This window comes from Hyperolius riggenbachi, chromosome 3 (assembly GCF_040937935.1).
Source record: "Hyperolius riggenbachi isolate aHypRig1 chromosome 3, aHypRig1.pri, whole genome shotgun sequence".
NCBI classification, from domain to species: Eukaryota; Metazoa; Chordata; class Amphibia; order Anura; family Hyperoliidae; genus Hyperolius; species Hyperolius riggenbachi.
This window is the reverse complement of record NC_090648.1, coordinates 207,626,762-207,646,333: the sequence shown is the minus strand read 5'-3', so window position 1 is coordinate 207,646,333 and position 19,572 is coordinate 207,626,762. Positions and strand designations below refer to the sequence as shown.

General features: G+C 47.8%; 1 protein-coding gene across 2 annotated transcripts in view; it reads left to right on the top strand.

Moving 5' to 3' along the window:
- Positions 1–19,572, top strand: part of LOC137563307 (dual oxidase 1-like) — a 162,654-nt gene that overhangs the window by 19,678 nt on the left and 123,404 nt on the right. The window contains exon 3 of one of the 2 annotated variants that reach the window (XM_068275598.1): positions 15,688–15,766. The exons of the other annotated variant lie outside the window; for it this stretch is intronic. Within the exon in view, the coding sequence (XP_068131699.1) occupies positions 15,703–15,766 (64 nt within the window). The 5' untranslated portion in view covers positions 15,688–15,702. The remainder of the gene's footprint in view (positions 1–15,687; positions 15,767–19,572) is intronic. 2 annotated transcript variants of the gene reach the window in all.

Here is a 19,572-nt window from a genome sequence, read left to right as displayed (position 1 = left end):
AAGGCATAGGAGATGTGGTGGGTTTTGACTTTAAGAACTAACAACAAGAAATTGATATCTCCAACATTTCTGCTCTCCTTGAATCTTGAAGTATTAAACCTACTGTCTGTACAGGGACTTTTAGATATGTGTTGCAACCTGTATTACGGTACTTATGGTTTTTATACTTATTTTATTTAAATAAATTCAGCAATACAGAGACATATGACAAACAGGATTATGACACATTAATGATACATATTCAGATATCATTAATAACAATAAGCACTTCACTGTACTTTGTGTTTCACAACCCAACTAGTACACTGTAAACTGGACAAGAACTCAAAGAGGAACTGTAACCAAGGATTGAACTTCATCCCAATCAGTAGCTGATACCCCCTTCCCCATGAGAAATATTTTCCTTTTTAGATCATCAGGGGGGTCTGTAATGCTGATATTGTGGTGAAACCCCTCCCACAGTGTGATGTCAGGACCTAGGTCCTGACAGTTTCCTGTCTGTGAGCCTTGTTGCATTGTGGGAAATAACAGCTGTTTCCAACTGCCAAGCAATCAGTATCTCCCTCTGTGCATATGCAAATTTATAAAATAACAAGCTTTTAGCCTATCACACTGCTAGAGGTGTGTAGTTATAGATAATGGCAGTTGGTACTGTCTGTTTTTTTTCATGTCTGCCAGTAGTAAAGGTGATTACATGCATGCTGATTGATGATTACAAAATATGAGCAAATAACATAATGGAAATCAATCATTCTCTGCTATTTTTAACTTCTCTTTTTGCAAAGTATTGGTTTATTTTGTTTCCCCTTTTCGCTAAAGTTCATCTTTAAAAAGAAATTACACTTTTGTTAAGAAAAAAACATCTATAGTAAGGATAAATGGAAAACATTATTTTGGCAACAAAAGAGAACAGGATACAGTTGACACTACAATTAGGCTACTTGAGTACTTTAGGCATTCAGAATTCTTACTGTGCTACAGTGTTTGGACGAACACGAATTGTTTGCAGGAGCAATAGAGCAAAGTTATCCAGTGCTGCCGTCAGCTGGAAGTTCAGCTCTGTTTTTTAATAATGTTCATACAATAACAGAAGTGCATATATTTAAACATAGCAGGTGGTGAGTGGGTGGAGGGTGGGCAATGGTGGTTTGAGCCCTACTGTGCTTCTTCCATGGCTGTGTGCATGCTTTATATTTGAATTTGTACTTTTGCTATTGTATGCATTAACATGAATATAAAATGAATATAAAAACCAGAGCTGAACTTGCCACCGTTAGCAGGGTCACATATCTTTGCTTTGTTACTTCTGGAAACATAATTTCAGATAGTTTACTTTGTTTTTATGGGCATTCAAGAATATCTTCATAGTATTTATAAGAGAAAATGGCAGATAGGAGTGCTGAGTTTATTTCCTTTCAGTGGATTAGTGCAGGTATTAAAAATTAATAATAATGACTTCTGGTTTGTGCAGCTAATCAATAATGTATTATATTTTTTTTAATTTTATAAAGTGGTTTACTTTTCTTTTTTCATTTTCTTTTTTTATTTTATTAAAAGTGAACTTTCCACTTATTCACTTTTAGATTTATCAATTCCTGTGTTTGTTTAGACCTCTTTTTCTTAAGATATTCTGATAACCAAGAAACTCATGATTTGCTTGTAGGAAGGTGGATTTTATGTTATTCGAACTTGATTTAATACCACGTTCAGTGCTTATCTAGGAAAGATTTAGGTTTAATGTTGGTGCTGATGACAACGCTTCTCCCATGTATAAAAGATTCTATTTGTTGCCTGAATCTTCATTAGAGATGGCTCGGACCTCAGATTTTGGGTTCGCGGAAATCGTCGAACTCGGCGAACCAACATAGACTTCAATGGGCAGGTGAACTTGAAAAACTACAAACACTGTTTCTGGCCAAAAAGTGATGGAAAAGATGTTTCAAGGGATCTAACACCTGGAAGGGGGCATGGCGGAGTGGGATACATGCCAAAAGTCCCTGGAAAAATTACAGATTTGACACAGCGCAGGGTTATAATCCCTAGAGGGCAGAAATCACATTCAATTCCTAAATTGGAGGCATAAAGTGCTTGAAAACATCTTGCGTGTGTATACAAGGATCAGGTAGTGTAAGTAGTGTATTGCTTCACACTGACAGACCAAACTCACTGTGTAACACACCACAAACAGCTGTTTGTGTAGTGATAGCCGTGCTGGAGTGCACGATGGTGAGAGTGCAGATGATGGTGGTTTTCCAGCCCATATGATCGAATTTGGTCTGTCCACAATGAAGCAACAACCTTATTATCTTAGGTGTGCCCTCAACACTCATATAGGTCATTGCTTTATTGTGATACGCAAGCCCCTTCACCGCGGCAAGGTAAAGATCACGGAGGGGAATTAACACATGTACATGCCTTTTGTTTTGTTGTGCAAGCCACAGTGCAGCCAGAAAAATTAGGCATGTACATGCACCAGAAAAATTATTATTCTTTTTGGTAGCGGCCGCTGCTAGCCTTAGCCTGCTAAGCTGCTAGCCTTGAAAATTCAGGAATCCACCTGGAGTCCTGAACCCTGTTGGTGATGGCGGAGAAGGCAGTCAAGCAGCCTGCAGGCAGAGATGCTGTGTGGGAACTGACTAAGGGCCTATTTCCACTACACGCAGATTGGATGCAGACTTGATGCAGAATGGACGCCAATTAATGCCTATGGGAAAATGCATCAGAAAAATCGCGTTTAGTGGAAACAGGCCCACAGGCTTTCATTGGAGTCTGGTTTTCTGCATCCATTCTGCATCCAATCTGTGTGTAGTGGAAATAGGCCCTTAGTCTTCGCGCCAGCAGCAGCGGCGTGCAGGCAGAGATGCTGTGTGGGGACTGACTTAGTCTTCGAGCAGACAGCAGCAGAAATGATCTAATACAGTGTGTCAGCAAGCAAGGGCATAGCTGTGACAGGGCTATATCTATGCTGTGTCAGTGACGTCACACACACACAAAAAAACACATCAGAAGAACATTAGCCCTCAAAAGAGCTGTTTTGAGGTGCTTTCAGCAACAAATTTCAGCGAGGAGCAAGCTAAAAGAGCCTAACTCCCTATCTCCCCAGCAACCTTCCCCTTCCTCTCACTACAGTAGCATCAGCAGAGTGAGAACATGGCCGACGCTGTGGTGTTTTTATAGGGGGGGGTCCAGGAGGGGCTGCCATGTGTCTGCTGACTGTGATGTAGAGGGTCAAAGTTTAGCCCAATAGCGAGGGATAGGGGGCGGGTCAAACACGCCATGTGTTTGCTATCCACCGCGGGCAAGGGTAGCTGATATCTGCGTGAACTACCCGCCGGGCGGACCATTTGGGTCATCTCTAATCTTCATATGAAATTTAGTTATCTATTAGTGATCACTAACCCCAACTTCTCTTAGTTACATAAAATAACATTTGAAAACAATCCCAAGTGTTCCCTGTATGTAAATTGTTTATTTTCACTGCAGAGGGCAGTAGAATATTGCTTATTTCTGGTCATCGGCAAAAGCAAGAATCTCCTTTTGCCTGTGTCTTCTAGAGTTGGGCCGAACCTCCGATTTTCGGTTCGCGAACCGGGTTCGCGAACTTTCGCGAAAGGTTCGGTTCGCGTTAAAGTTCGCGAACCGCAAAAGACTTCAATGGGGATGCGAACTTTGAAAAAAAAAATAATTATGCTGGCCACAAAAGTGATGGAAAAGATGTTTCAAGGGGTCTAACACCTGGAGGGGGGGATGGCGGAGTGGGATACATGCCAAAAGTCCCCGGGGAAAATCTGGATTTGACGCAAAGCAGCGTTTTAAGGGCAGAAATCACATTGAATGCTAAATGACAGGCCTAAAGTGCTTTCAAACATCTTGCATGTGTATACATCAATCAGGTAGTGTAATTAAGGTACTGCTTCACACTGACACACCAAACTCATCGTGTAACGCACCGCAAACAGCTGTTTGTGTAGTGACGGCCGTGCTTTACTGGTGCGCACCATGGCGAGAGTGCAGGTTTTGGTGGCTTTACAGCCCATATGGTCACCTGGCTGATGTAGCTGAATGACAGAACAGTGACTGTCCAGCTGATCAAATTTGGTCTGACCACAATGAGGCAACGACCTTATTATCGTGGGTGTGCCCCCCGAGACACTCATCTAGGCGCCGGTCATTGCTCCATTGTGATACGCAAGCCCCTTCACCACGGCAAGGTAATGATCACGAAGGGGAATGGGCGCATGTACATGCCTTTTCTTTTGTTGTTACAGCTGCCCGCAGTGCAGCCAGAAAAATTAGGCAGTCATGTACACGCACCCGAAAAATTATTACAGCGGCCGCTGCTAGCAGCGGCCTAAAAAATTCAGCAATCCGCCTGAAGTCCCGGACCCTGTTGGTGGTGGCGGAGAAGGTAGTCAAGCGGCCTGCAGGCAGACATGCTGTGTGGAGGGACTGGGAGCGACTTAGTCTTCTTGGGGCAGGCCAGGCAGCCAGTCACACGGCGTGCAGGCAGAGATGCTGTATGTGCGGGGACTGACTTAGTCTTGGGGCGGGCAGAAGCCCTCCGGGATCCATGCCTCATTCATTTTGATAAAGGTGAGGTACTTAACACTTTTGTGACTTAGGCGACTTCTCTTCTCTGTGACAATGCCTCCAGCTGCGCTGAAGGTCCTTTCTGAGAGGACGCTTGCGGCAGGGCAGGAGAGAAGTTGGATGGCAAATTGGGACAGCTCTGGCCACAGGTCAAGCCTGCGCACCCAGTAGTTCAAGGGTTCCTCATCGCTGTTCACAGCAGTGTCTACATCCACACTTAAGGCCAGGTAGTCGGCTACCTGCCGTTCCAGGCGTTGGTGGAGGGTGGATCCGGAAGGGCTACGGCGAGGCGTTGGACTAAAGAACGTCCGCATGTCCGACATCACCATGAGATCGCTGGAGCGTCCTGTCTTTGACTGCGTGGACACGGGAGGAGGATTAGTGGCAGTGGTACCTTGCTGGCGTTGTGCCGTCACATCACCCTTAAAGGCATTGTAAAGCATAGTTGACAGCTGGTTCTGCATGTGCTGCATCCTTTCCACCTTCCGGTGAGTTGGTAACAGGTCCGCCACTTTGTGCCTGTACCGAGGGTCTAGTAGTGTGGCCACCCAGTACAGCTCATTCCCCTTGAGGTTTTTTATACGGGGGTCCCTCAACAGGCAGGACAGCATAAAAGACGACATCTGCACAAAGTCGGATCCAGTACCCTCCATCTCCTCTTGCTCTTCCTCAGTGACGTCAGGTAAGTCAACCTCCTCCCCCCAGCCGCGAACAATACCACGGGAAGGTTGAGCAGCACAAGCCCCTTGCGATGCCTGCTGATTTTGTTCTCCTGCCGCTGTCCCCTCCTCCTCCTCCTCCCCAAAAGAAACACCTTGCTCATCATCCTCTGAGTCTGATTCGTCTTCTGCACACGACTTCTCTTCTTCCTCCTCCTCCCCCCTCTGTGCTGCCGCAGGTGTTGAGGAAACAGCTGGGTCTGATGAAAATTGGTCCCATGCCTGTTCCTGCCGTAACGGTTCCTGGTCACGCTCATTCACAACTTCATCCGCCACTCTACGCACAGCACGCTCCAAGAAGTAAGCGTGGGGAATTAAGTCGCTGATGGCGCCCTCACTGCGGCTCACCAGGTTGGTCACCTCCTCAAACGGCCGCATGAGCCTGCATGCATTCTCCATCAGTGTCCAGTTGTCGGGCCAGAACATCCCCATCTTCCCAGACTGTTTCATTCTACTGTAGTTGTAGAGGTAGTGGGTCACGGCTTTCTTCTGTTCTAGCAGGCGGGAGAACATGAGCAGGGTCGAGTTCCAGCGAGTCGGGCTATCGCAAATGAGGCATCTCACCGGCATGTTGTTTTTGCGCTGAATTTCCGCAAAGCGTGCCATGGCTGTGTAAGACCGCCTCAAATGCCCACAGAACTTCCTGGCCTGCTTCAGGACATTCGCTAAGCCAGGGTACTTTGCCACAAATCTTTGAACCACTAGATTCATGACATGTGCCATGCAGGGTATGTGTGTCAGCTTCCCCATATGCAAAGCGGCAAGCAGATTGCTGCCGTTGTCGCACACCACGTTGCCTATCTCCAGGTGGTGCGGGGTCAGCCACTCATCCACCTGTTTCTTAAGAGCAGCCAGGAGAGCTGCTCCAGTGTGACTCTCCGCTTTGAGACAAGCCATGTCTAAGATGGCGTGACACCGTCGTACCTGGCATGCAGCATAGGCCCTGCGGAGCTGGGGCTGTGTAGCTGGAGAGGAGAACTGCCACTCAGCCAAGGAGGAGGAGGACAGCGAAGAGCATGTAGCAGGAGGAGAGGAGGTGGCAGGAGGCCTGCCTGCAAGCCGTGGAGATGTCACAATTTGGTCCGCTGCGCCCTGCTTGCCATCGTTCACCACCAGGTTCACCCAATGGGCTGTGTAGGTAATGTAGCGGCCCTGCCCGTGCTTGGCAGACCAGGCATCCGTGGTCAGGTGTACCCTTGACCCAACGCTCTTCGCAAGAGATGACACCACTTGCCTCTCAACTTCACGGTGCAGTTGGGGTATGGCCTTTCTCGAAAAATAAGTGCGGCCTGGCATCTTCCACTGCGGTGTTCCGATGGCCACAAATTTACGGAAGGCCTCAGAGTCCACCAGCCGGTATGGTAACAGCTGCCGAGCTAACAGTTCCGCCACGCCAGCTGTCAGACGTCGGGCAAGGGGGTGACTGGCCGAAATTGGCTTCTTCCGCTCAAACATTTCCTTCACGGACACCTGACTGCTGCTGTGGGCAGAGGAGCAGGAACCGCTCAAGGGCAGAGGCGGAGTGGAGGAGGGTGCCTGTGAAGGTGGAAGGGAGAAAGTGGCAGAAGCAGATAATGCACCTGATGGAGGAGGAAGAGGAGAAGGAGGGTGGATTTGCTTTTGTGTGCTGCTGCTGCTTTTGCTCAGGTGGCCATCCCATTGCTGTTTGTGCCTTTTCTCCAGGTGCCTTCGTAAGGCACTTGTCCCTACGTGAGTGTTGGCCTTTCCACGGCTCAATTTTTGTTGGCAGAGCGAACAGATGGCTTTGGTCCGATCTGAGGCACACACATTAAAAAATTTCCACACCGCTGAGCCACCCTGGGATGTGGGCACTATGGGGACCTCAGCAGCTGATGCTGAAGGGCAAGTTGGCTGGCTGTACATAGGTGGCGATACATGGTGCCGGACAGGCTCGGACAGAGCCGCCGAACCACCGACGGTCCCATCGGGCCGGCTACCTAACTGCCTACCCTCCCACCCGGCTACCCTTCTGCCTACCCTCCCACCCGGCTACCTAACTGCCCACCCGGCTACCTAACTACCTACCCTCCCACCCGGCTACCTATCTACCCACCCGGCTACCTAACTGGCTGCCCACCCGGCTACCTATCTACCCACCCAGCTTCCTATCTGCCTACCCTCCCACCCGGCTACCTAATTGCCCACCCGGCTACCTAACTGCCTACCCTCCCACCCGGCTACCCTTCGGCCTACCCTCCCACCCGGCTACCTAACTGCCCACCCGGCTACCTATCTACCCACCCAGCTACCTATCTGCCTACCCTCCCACCCGGCTACCTATCTGCCCACCCGGCTACCTATCTACCCACCCAGCTACCTATCTGCCTACCCTCCCACCTGGCTACCTAACTGCCCACCCGGCTACCTAACTGCCCATCCAGCTACCTATCTGCCTACCCTCCCACCCGGCTACCTAACTGCCTACCCTCCCACCCGGCTACCCTTCTGCCTACCCTCCCACCCGGCTACCTAACTGCCCACCCGGCTACCTAACTGCCTACCCTCCCACCCGGCTACCTATCTGCCCACCTGGCTACCTATCTGCCCACCTGGATACCTATCTACCCACCCAGCTACCTATCTGCCCACCCGGCTACCTATCTGCCTACCCTCCCACCCGGCTACCTATCTGCCCACCCGGCTACCTATCTACCCACCCAGCTACCTATCTGCCTACCCTCCCACCTGGCTACCTAACTGCCCACCCGGCTACCTAACTGCCCATCCAGCTACCTATCTGCCTACCCTCCCACCCGGCTACCTAACTGCCCACCCGGCTACCTAACTGCCTACCCTCCCACCCGGCTACCCTTCTGCCTACCCTCCCACCCGGCTACCTAACTGCCCACCCGGCTACCTAACTGCCTACCCTCCCACCCGGCTACCTATCTGCCCACCTGGCTACCTATCTGCCCACCTGGATACCTATCTACCCACCCAGCTACCTATCTGCCCACCCGGCTACCTATCTGCCTACCCTCCCACCCGGCTACCTATCTGCCCACCCGGCTACCTATCTGCCCACCCGGCTACCTATCTACCCACCCAGCTACCTATCTGCCTACCCTCCCACCCGGCTACCTAACTGCCCACCCAGCTACCTATCTGCCCACCTGGCTACCTAACTGCCTACCCTCCCACCCGGCTACCTAACTGCCCACCCAGCTACCTATCTGCCTACCCTCCCACCTGGCTACATAACTGCCTACCCGGCTACCTATCTGCCTACCATGCCATGGGCGTCCCTACATAGGGCAAAATGGGGCATGCGCACTCCCCTGGCTAGCTGCTGCCCCCCCCCTAGCTACCCGGACGTGGCTGGCCCGCCCGCCCTGGGGTGGCAGCGGAGAGAGAAAAGAAGCGGCAGGCACAGCGGCGCTGCCTGCAGCATCACTTAATTCTAAAGGGGGGAGCGAGAGAGGGGGAGCCCCAAGGTGAGGTAAGGGGGAGGGGGAAACGTCCTCCCTTCCCCACCGCTTCTCTTCTCTCTCCGCTGCCACTGAGGACACCTATAGATCTGGCTATTTAAACTGGGGACACCTATAGACCTGTCTATCTATACTGGGGGGCCCTGTCACTACATACACTGGGGGGGGTCCCTGTCACTGCATACACTGGGGGCCCCTGTCATACCTAAACTGGGGGTACCTGTCACTAACTGAACTGGGGGGGGGGGGCGCCTGTCAATACCTGAACTGGGGGCACCTGTCACTACCTGAACTGGGGGGCCCTGTCACTACCTAAACTGGGGGCTCCTGTCACTACATACCCTGGGGGGCACCTATTACTACCTTAACTGGGGGGCACCTGTCACTACAAACACTGGGGGCTCCTGTCACTACCTAAACGGGGGGTATCTGTCACTAACTAAACTGGGGGGCTCCTGTCGCTACCTAAACTTGGGGGTCCTGTCACTACCTAAGCTGGGAGGCTCCTGGTGCTACCTAAACTAGGGTGCACCTGTCACTACCTAAACTATCCAGGCCAGCCCAGCATCACCACCAGCCAACCAGCCCAGAATCACTGTCAAAAAGGCCACAGCATCACCACCAACAGTCAGGCCAACATTTACTTCAACCAGCCAAGTACAGCCCAGCATCACCGCCAGGCCGGCCACAGCATCACCGCCAGGCCTTTCAGCCCACACATCATCCCCAATCTAGCCAAAAACAGTATTGCCTGGCACAGCAGCCAGTAGAGGAGAATTCAGAAGCCAGGTGAGAGGTGTCTACCATATTAAGTGGGCATTCTGCCTATTTATGTGAAATGCTGTTTATTTATGTGCCTCATGACTGCTGAGTTTGTCTTGTTGGGGGCCTCATGGTTACTGAATTTGTCTTGTTGGGGGCCTCATGGTTACTGAATGTCTTGTTGGGGGCCTCATGATTGCTGAATTTGTCATGTTGGGGGCCTCATGATTGCTGAATTTGTCTTGTTAGGGGCCTCATGATTGCTGATTTTGTCTTGATGGGGGACCTCATGATTGCTGAATTTGTCTTGTTGAGGGTCACATGATTGCTAACTGCGAGACTATGGAAAAAGCTGAATCATCATCATATGAGACAATAGCTACTTTTTAGCTTTTTAAAACAGAAAATAAAACTGGGAGGTTCTAAAAAAAAAAAAAAAAAAAAGAATACATTTTTCAGGAGTAGGATGGATGAAATTGTTTATCTTCACAGTTTATTTTCAACTTGGATTTTCCATAATGTTCATGTATGAGTTAAAACGTTTTTATTTAGTTTAAATTGCTGTTGCCACTTTGCAATAGATAAGTGACTTTTGGGTTGCAGTTTGGGCACTCTGCCTTCAAAAGGTTCGCCACCACTGTCCTAATCTAATGTCCCACCATTCATGCAAATTTGTCTCCACCCATGACTACACCCACATTCTGGTCCATGACCACACCCAATTCTTCCATGACCGCACCACTTCTTCCCCCTCCCCCTTTTTTCTATCTGCCCACCCGGCTAGCTATCTGCCCGCCCTCTCACCCTGCTAGCTATCTAACCTATACTGGGGGCAGCTACCTATCTAACCTATACTGGAGGCACCTACCAATGTAACCTATACTGGGGGCAGCTACCTATGTAACCTGTATTGGGGGCATCTACCTTGCTAGCCTTTACTGGTGGCAACTATACTGGCTACCTATATTGGAGGCACCTACCTAACTAACCTATACTGGGGGCACCTACCTATCTAACCTATGCTGAGGGAAACTATTCTGGCTACCTATATTAGCCCACTGCCTTACTGTTACAGTTACATTACAATTACCCCCCACCCATGTGATGTCATGTCCACACCCATTTTTTTTTGTCGCTGCGCGCTTTGCTTTTTTTTTGGGGGGGGGGGGGTGTTGGTAAATTATCCTCACCGGGTGTCAAACACCCTAGCTACGCCACTGGAGGGGGGCGCAGCTTGGAAGGGGGGGAATTGGGCACAATTACATGTGTATGTGAGCCTCAAAATGGGGGGGGGGGGAGGGAGGAGGAGGAGAGGGGGGTGGGCCCCAGGCTGAAACTTCCTTGGTGGGCCCTTGGTGTCCCAGTCCGACCCTGGTGCCGGACACTGCCACCAGCTGTTTCTGACGAAGAGCTGCCCCAGCTTCTTTCAGCAACTTCTCTCCTCCTCCTACTCTCTGACTCCCCCTCTGAACTGTCCCCCTCTTCATCTCCTCTATTGGGTACATACAGAGGATCCCTATCATCGTCATCATCGTAATCATCCTGCCCAGCTTCGCTTGCCTCAGACAAATCCAAACATGCACCAACATCAGTAGGTTCTTCATCCTCCTTACACGTTACATCCATAATGTTGCCGCGTAACTCAGACATATGAGCTGGTGAAAATTCATCTGGCTGTAACAACAATGGCTGTGCATCAGTGATTTCACCACTAAATAATTCTTGCGAAGTGTCAAATGCAGCGGAAGTGGTGCTAGTAGTAGCGCTGGTGGCTGAGCAAGATGAGGTGTTCTGTGTCGCTAAATACTCAACCACGTCCTGACAATCTTGGGAGGTGATGGGACGTGCCTTCTTCCGAGCACTGTACTGTGGGCCAAGTCCACACGAAATTACATTTACACGACCTCGCGCAGACCTGCCGGGTGGCCTTCCTCTGGCTCTGCCACTACCTCTTCCTCTACCTGTTTTGTCCATATCGGGTATGCACGGAGTGGTATATCACACTGCGTGCACTCACGTAGGTAGGTGGGTTCACTTAACTGCACAGGTATGCGCACTGATGCGGTGGGTTCACTGAACAGAACAGGTATACAGTGGCGGGTTCACAGAACAGGTATGCAGTGGCGGGTCCACTGAACAGAACAGGTATGCAGTGGCGGGTTCACTAAACAGAACAGGTATACAGTGGCGGTTCACTGAACAGAACAGGTATGCAGTGGCGGGTCCACTGAACAGAACAGGTATGCAGTGGCGGGTTCACTTAACTGCACAGGTATGCGCACTGATACGGTGGGTTCACTGAACAGAACAGGTATGCAGTGGCGGGTTCACTAAACAGAACAGGTATACAGTGGCGGTTCACTAAACAGAACAGGTATGCAGTGGCGGGTCCACTGAACAGAACAGGTATGCAGTGGTGGGTTCACAGCACAGGTATGCAGTGGTGGGTTCACAGCACAGGTATGCAGTGGTGGGTTCACAGCACAGGTATGCAGTGGTGGGTTCAATGAACAGGTATACAGTGGCGGGTCCACTGAACAGAACAGGTATGCAGTGGTGGGTTCACTAAACAGAACAGGTATGCAGTGGCGGGTCCACTGAAGAGAACAGGTATGCAGTGGCGGGTTCACTAAACAGAACAGGTATACAGTGGCGGTTCACTAAACAGAACAGGTATGCAGTGGCGGGTCCACTGAACAGAACAGGTATGCAGTGGCGGGTTCACTTAACTGCACAGGTATGCGCACTGATGCGGTGGGTTCACTGAACAGAACAGGTATGCAGTGGCGGGTTCACTAAACAGAACAGGTATACAGTGGCGGTTCACTAAACAGAACAGGTATGCAGTGGCGGGTCCACTGAACAGAACAGGTATGCAGTGGCGGGTTCACTTAACTGCACAGGTATGCAGTGGTGGGTTCACAGCACAGGTATGCAGTGGTGGGTTCCTGTTCAATGAACAGATATACAGTGGCGGGTCCACTGAACAGAACAGGTATGCAGTGGTGGGTTCACTAAACAGAACAGGTATGCAGTGGCGGGTCCACTGAACAGAACAGGTATGCAGTGGCGGGTTCACTAAACAGAACAGGTATACAGTGGCGGTTCACTAAACAGAACAGGTATGCAGTGGCGGGTCCACTGAACAGAACAGGTATGCAGTGGTGGGTTCACAGCACAGGTATGCAGTGGTGGGTTCACAGCACAGGTATGCAGTGGTGGGTTCACAGCACAGGTATGCAGTGGTGGGTTCAATGAACAGGTATACAGTGGCGGGTCCACTGAACAGAACAGGTATGCAGTGGTGGGTTCACTAAACAGAACAGGTATGCAGTGGCGGGTCCACTGAACAGAACAGGTATGCAGTGGCGGGTTCACTAAACAGAACAGGTATACAGTGGCGGTTCACTAAACAGAACAGGTATGCAGTGGCGGGTCCACTGAACAGAACAGGTATGCAGTGGCGGGTTCACTTAACTGCACAGGTATGCGCACTGATGCGGTGGGTTCACTGAACAGAACAGGTATGCAGTGGCGGGTTCACTAAACAGAACAGGTATACAGTGGCGGTTCACTAAACAGAACAGGTATGCAGTGGCGGGTCCACTGAACAGAACAGGTATGCAGTGGCGGGTTCACTTAACTGCACAGGTATGCGCACTGATGCGGTGGGTTCACTGAACAGAACAGGTATGCAGTGGCGGGTTCACTGAACAGAACAGGTATGCAGTGGCGGGTTCACTAAACAGAACAGGTATGCAGTGGCGGGTCCACTGAACAGAACAGGTATGCAGTGGCGGGTTCACTAAACAGAACAGGTATACAGTGGCGGTTCACTAAACAGAACAGGTATGCAGTGGCGGGTCCACTGAACAGAACAGGTATGCAGTGGTGGGTTCACAGCACAGGTATGCAGTGGTGGGTTCACAGCACAGGTATGCAGTGGTGGGTTCACAGAACAGGTATGCAGCCAGACAGGAACAAGCTAAGCCTAACTAATCTTTCCCTGAGAGACAGTCTGCAGCAGCTCGCCCTACTCTGACTAATGCAGGCACACGAGTGGCCGTAATGGCCGCCGCTGCCTGCCTTATATAAGTGGGGGTGGGGCTCCAGGGGCTAGTGTAGCCTAATTGGCTACACTGGGCCTGCTGACTGTGATGTAGAGGGTCAAAGTTGACCCTCAATGTGCATTATGGGGCGAACCGAACTTCCGCAAAGGTTCGCCTGCGGGACGCGAACGCGAACCACTGAAGTTCGCATGGAACCGTTCGCAGGCGAACCGTTCGGCCCAACTCTAGTGTCTTCACTCTGCCTCTCTGCTTTTCTGCTGAACTGACTCATCTGTTGCCAGGGTGATGTGTCTATTCAACAGAGGGAAGGGGCCAGAGTAAAGACGTATGCAGATAGCTTCAGCAGGAAATTATTACATTTGCTGATGACCATAGATAAACAAGCTTCTACTGCTCTCTACAATGAAAATAAACATTTTTACACACATGGAATGCTTGTGAATCATTTCAAATGCTATTTTATGTACCTAAGAATAGTTACTGAAATTTTAGTTTTGGGAGTATAATCCCACTTAATGCATTTTATTCAATCCCCAGCCTTTGGATTTAGATTTCCTATAACAAGAAGAAGGCCTCTATGATTAAAGATGGCCATACACAGTTCAATTAATTGTAGACCAGATAAATTATCAATAACCCCCAGAAATTGATTATTTAGCTGACCTACAATTCTGCACTTAGATATTAGAAAAATTTTCGGCAGATCTCTTGTCTAATATTGATCTGCTAGTTTTGTACTAACCAACGTAGCGCAAAGCATATAGAATCTCAACCGCATGCCTGCAGCCTCCCACACCCTCATAGTGGTCCCCCCTCCCCCCAAATCAGTTTGCTGAGGAACTGACATTTCCCATCCATATACAAGCAATATCTTGATCGATATATTGATAGAAAATACCAAAGTTTCAGTAGACTTTCACTATATTTGATGTTTATATTGAATTTAATGTCAAATCTATTTAAAAAATCATTTTTTATGTTGCCATCTGTACCCTCTTTTTAGTTTTGTATTGATATCTATGATTTTTAAGAACAATCTGTCCTTGTGGTTTGTTCATTATACTTTTAGGGCTTGATTCACAAAGCCGTGCTAACTGATTAGCAGTAGCACGGGTGTGCTAAACAGTTAGCACGTTAAGTGCCGTTCGCGGACCTTTGCACACGCAATTTGCCACGATAATTTGCGCGCGCAAAGGTCCGCGATCGCGCGAATCGCGGCACTTTGCGCGCGCAAAAGTCCGCGAACGGCACTTCACGTGCTACCTGTTTAGCACACCCGTGCTAAACAGTTAGCACGGCTTTGTGAATCAAGCCCTAAGTAATTTATATGTAGCTTTTGAATGATTATTTAATTATTATTTCAGGAAATTATGCAAAATGGAAATAATCCAAAAAATAAACATATACCTTATATACTTGCATATAAGCCTAATTTTCAGCACAAAAAATGTGTTCAAAAGTTACCCCCTAAGCTTATATGTGAGTCAGTGGAGCAGAACAGATGGTGGAGCAGTTTTTGTTACTGGCAGAGGAGTGTAAGGATCGTGCACTAGTGACCCTGCTCTTGCCATCTGGCTTCCTGCTTTGCCTGTGCCCCCCATCCCCTGCAGCATGGTGTGCAGAGTGCACTGCTCAAGACTACCTGTGTCCTCTAGCTTGTGGAGCGGAGCGTGCAAGTAACATGTTAGCAGTGCAATGATTGGGGATTCTTCTTGTGTGGCAATCTCTGTGTCTGTTATATTCATGACGCCATCTAGTGGCATCTACAGACACAGCTGTATCATCCTTTGGGGACATCTGGCTATAGGGAAGGGGGCTGACTTGAACTAGGGGCATATCTGGCTACTGTGGAGGGGGCTATACTGTGGAGGGGGCTTATACATGAGTCAATCACTTTTTATTGGTTTCTGAAGGAAAAGTGGGTATCTGTTTATACACGGGTCAGCTTATATGCGAGTATATAGGGAAATTCATGCAATACAACTTTTTTGATGTAGTTTAAATAAAAGAACATCATTGGTAAACATTGCCAAGCAAAATATGTTTCTCATATTTGATGAAATTTGTAGCATACTAAGTTAATATATTTCTCTTTAGGTTTTTCATTTGAAGATGAACTCAAATTGTCTTGCCCTCTATGCATGGGTTATGCATGCTGTCATCTGGAGTCTGTCATGTAAGCTTAATGAATGGGGCCAACACTGATAATGATTATTTCTATAGTTTGTCTATGCTCTACATAAATATATATTTTTCTCTTGTTTTCTTAGAAAAATACTTCACTTCAGAAGAAACCTGAAGTGAAGTATTTTTAATGCCGACTTTTAAAAATGCTTCTCCCTTAGTGACTGCTATGCTGATTCTCAAACTCTGCTACTATCTAAAGTCATGTATACATGCAGTCATCAAAACAACAAACATCGATTAGGTAATACCATTAATGACTAACTGGGCATGGTTTATTGCAAGCTTTTGAAACGTTAAGCTTCTTCTTCAGGCACGATACAGAACTGGATCAGAACTGTACAAGAGTAAAGGTTAATAAGGTTCCAGATCTGTATCATGCCTGAAGGAGAAACTTAACTTGCAAGAAAGGTATGTACAGTTAATCATAAGAGGTATTACCTGAATCAATGATTGTTGGTTTGATGTCTGCATATCTGCTCCATTACTAACACTGGGCCATACTTCACATTGTATACACTTGTAATATTTGACATTAGCTATTATTTCAGGTCACAGTTTAGGAACAAGCTCTGTATGGACATATTGCTCACCTCCATGGGGGCGTAATCCAAAACCAATGTGGAGAGCAAAGAAATTCTGGTTTTTGCTGATTGCATATTTTTTATAATATATAATAAACTACCCATTAGAAACATACATAAAGTTTAATAGCATCAAGTAGGAAAGAACATAAATGGGTCAGCACTGCTGTCAAGTTGCTTTAATGGCGATTGTAGACACAATACAAATTCTTCATTCATTGTGCAGTACGACTAAATGTGACACATACCGGTGCAGATGAAGAGCCTGGTGGTGGGTGAAGGGCACAGGGAGCCTGATGGCTGTTTCGCGCTTGTGTGCTTCTATGGAGGTTGTGACATGGGGGTGGGAGTTGCTTCTGGTTAAATCCATTTGGAAACACTCGTGTAGCAGGACTGCGCTTGACTTCGCCTCCTGCACTTTGGCTTGGTTACCCCGCCAGCTAAACAGACTTGCAGGATATTTCCTGTGTCTGATGCTTGGCTAAGGCAACACACAATGTAAACACTAGTGTATATGTAACAGAGCGGTGTAAAAGTCCAGTCAATGAAGATTAATTCTTTTAAGTTAGACACAATGAAAATGTAAAACCAGCATGTGTATAACAGTCACTGCCACCCTGCTACAAAAGCCATGGAGAAAAAGTGTGAAAATAGTGCAAGGCTGAGTAAAAACGGGGAAAGAAAGGATAAGAATACAAAAATGACATGTGGCCTTTGAAGCAGTGCTAGTGGAGGGCTGCAAGTGATATAGCCAAATCCTGTGTGGATGCCACAGGAACAAACATACAATTGGTATCAAAAGTGGAAATGGGAGGTTGGAAAGATTCCCTAAATCCCATAATGTGGGGTAAATGTGAAAAAAGTGTGTGGAGAAAAATAGGGAGGGTCATAAATAATGGCTACAGAGAGTGCTAGAGAGAAGTTGCATAGCAATAGGGGATGCAGCAGTTGCATACCATACCAGGGTCCTTGGACCAGAGGGGTCCTTTAGGGGCCCTTCTAAATCCATCTTATTGGTCTTTTTACATTGGTGCTAGGCTAGTAATGAACACCTCTATATGTGCATTGAATAGTGGTAATCATTAACTAACTGTTTCCTTACTCTGATTACAACTCAGAGACACTGAAACTGTTACTCGGTAGGTTTCTGGGCTTCATATCAATAGAGTTTTTGAGACCCCATGAAAAACTCACACTGGGGCCCCAAGCTCCTCAGCTACACCACTTCTAGAGAGGAAGGGTTTACGCTACACCCCAATCAGCACACACAGTTGTAAGATGCGATCGTATGGATCACATTCTTGCAATATAGAATCCCATATTTGCTTTAGAGAACCATGGTTTAGTCAGGAGACTGTATACAGAGTTCCCTTTTAGGACACCTTTCTAGAGAAACCATTCTGAGGGTTTTAGTAGAACATTTTGCTGATAGAAAAGGTCAAACAGGCCTTATCTCAGTGTCTGTTCCCACATGCTAGAGGCTTTGTATAAACAAATCCCAGCCAGACCAGACAACAATCCGTTCCTGAAATGGAGGGGACAAGTCACCGGAAGATGCTATTTTGGTGTGAAGTTCCAGTGCAGGTCACAACAGCACATGCTCCTGACTGCCAATAGCAGGCTGAGAATGTGATGTGTAGTTGGCCCACCTCCACAGGGTGGTGCCAAGAGTAAACCATTGGTTGGCTGTTTATAAAAGGCTCACAGCTCCTAGGGAGCTCACTGTTCACTTCTACTTCAATTTCCTTCAGCTTTCCTACTTAGCTTCACTTCACTTATGTTGTTGTCTCTGTCTTAGTATAACATAGCATAGTCTGTTCTGAAGGCAGAACTTGAGTTATTCACTAGGACTAGCTTATGGATGCAATGCACTGCCAAGACCTGAGCTGAGCTTCATATTCTTAGCTCAGATAAGAAGATTGCTGATGTATAACCCTGTATGCCTGTATTTGCCAAATACATTCTTTAAAAGCTTGAGGCATTCTGGAGTAGTGTTGTTCTCCATGGCCTCGTGATCATGGGTTACCTGTGATCACAAGCTGTTTTTCCAGATCACGAGGTCGGATTCCGAATTCGTGATCGCGTCTCGGTCACGGATTCAGTCCCGACTGCATTCGTGATCGTGGTCCAAATCCGGCTCATGATCACGGATTTAGCCGTGATCACGGCCGTGATTATAATTTTAAAAACTTGCTGACTTTAGCGGTTAAGGGGAATTTTTTTTTTTCAAAAAGACCTTATAGTTTTTGAGAAAATTAATATTAAAGTTTTCAAGGAAAATAATATACATTTAAATGTGGTAAATGACAGTTAATGTATTTACCACATTTACATGTATTACTTTTATCCTTTGAAACTTCCTTTGAAATTTTAAAATCGATTTACTCAAAAACTATAAGGTCTTTTTGAAAAAAAAATGTCCCCCTTGTTCCCACTGTTCTACTTAACATATCCTGCAAATTTGGTGTTTATATCATGTAAGGGGGCTTTGCTATTAACCACTTGCCAACCGCACACTCATACCGTGCAGCGGCAAAGTGGTAGCTGGAGGACCAGCGACGCACATCTGCGTCGCCAGGTGCCTCCCTAATTAATCAGGAAAGGCCGCTCGCGCGAGCGGCCGTTTCCTGTTAGATCACGGAGCGGGTCTCAGTGAATAGCCTGGCAGACTACATGTAAACGCAGGAGACATTTGTCTCCTTTGTTTACATTGAACGGTGCCCCCCCCCCCCCCGCAACATGCCAGCCAGCAGGAGCGATCAGACCCCCCCTGCACATCATCCCCATAGGGGGGAAAAAAGGGGGGCGATCTGATTGCTCTGCATGAACCCTGATCTGTGCTGGGGGCTGCAGAGCCCGCTCAGCACAGATCACAAAATACAGTGCTGGTCCTTAAGGGGGGGTAAAGGCTGGGTCATCAAGTGGTTAACTTCTAAAGTCGGTGGGTTTTGGCAGGTTTTTAATCACGAATACTTTTTTCATTTGAAACTGTAAAATCGATTTTCTCAAAAACTATAAGGTCTTTTCGTAAAAAATTTTTTTAAGTTGTAGCCACTGATCACCTTTATAATCCATGCAATTTTGTGATTGTGATTGTAGCATGTATGGGGGCTTTGCTATTGACGTTAAAGTCAAATCCGTGATCACGGCCGTGACCATGGATTCTAAATGTAATCACGGCTTTTGAGTTGAATTTTGAGCTCCAATTCAAATT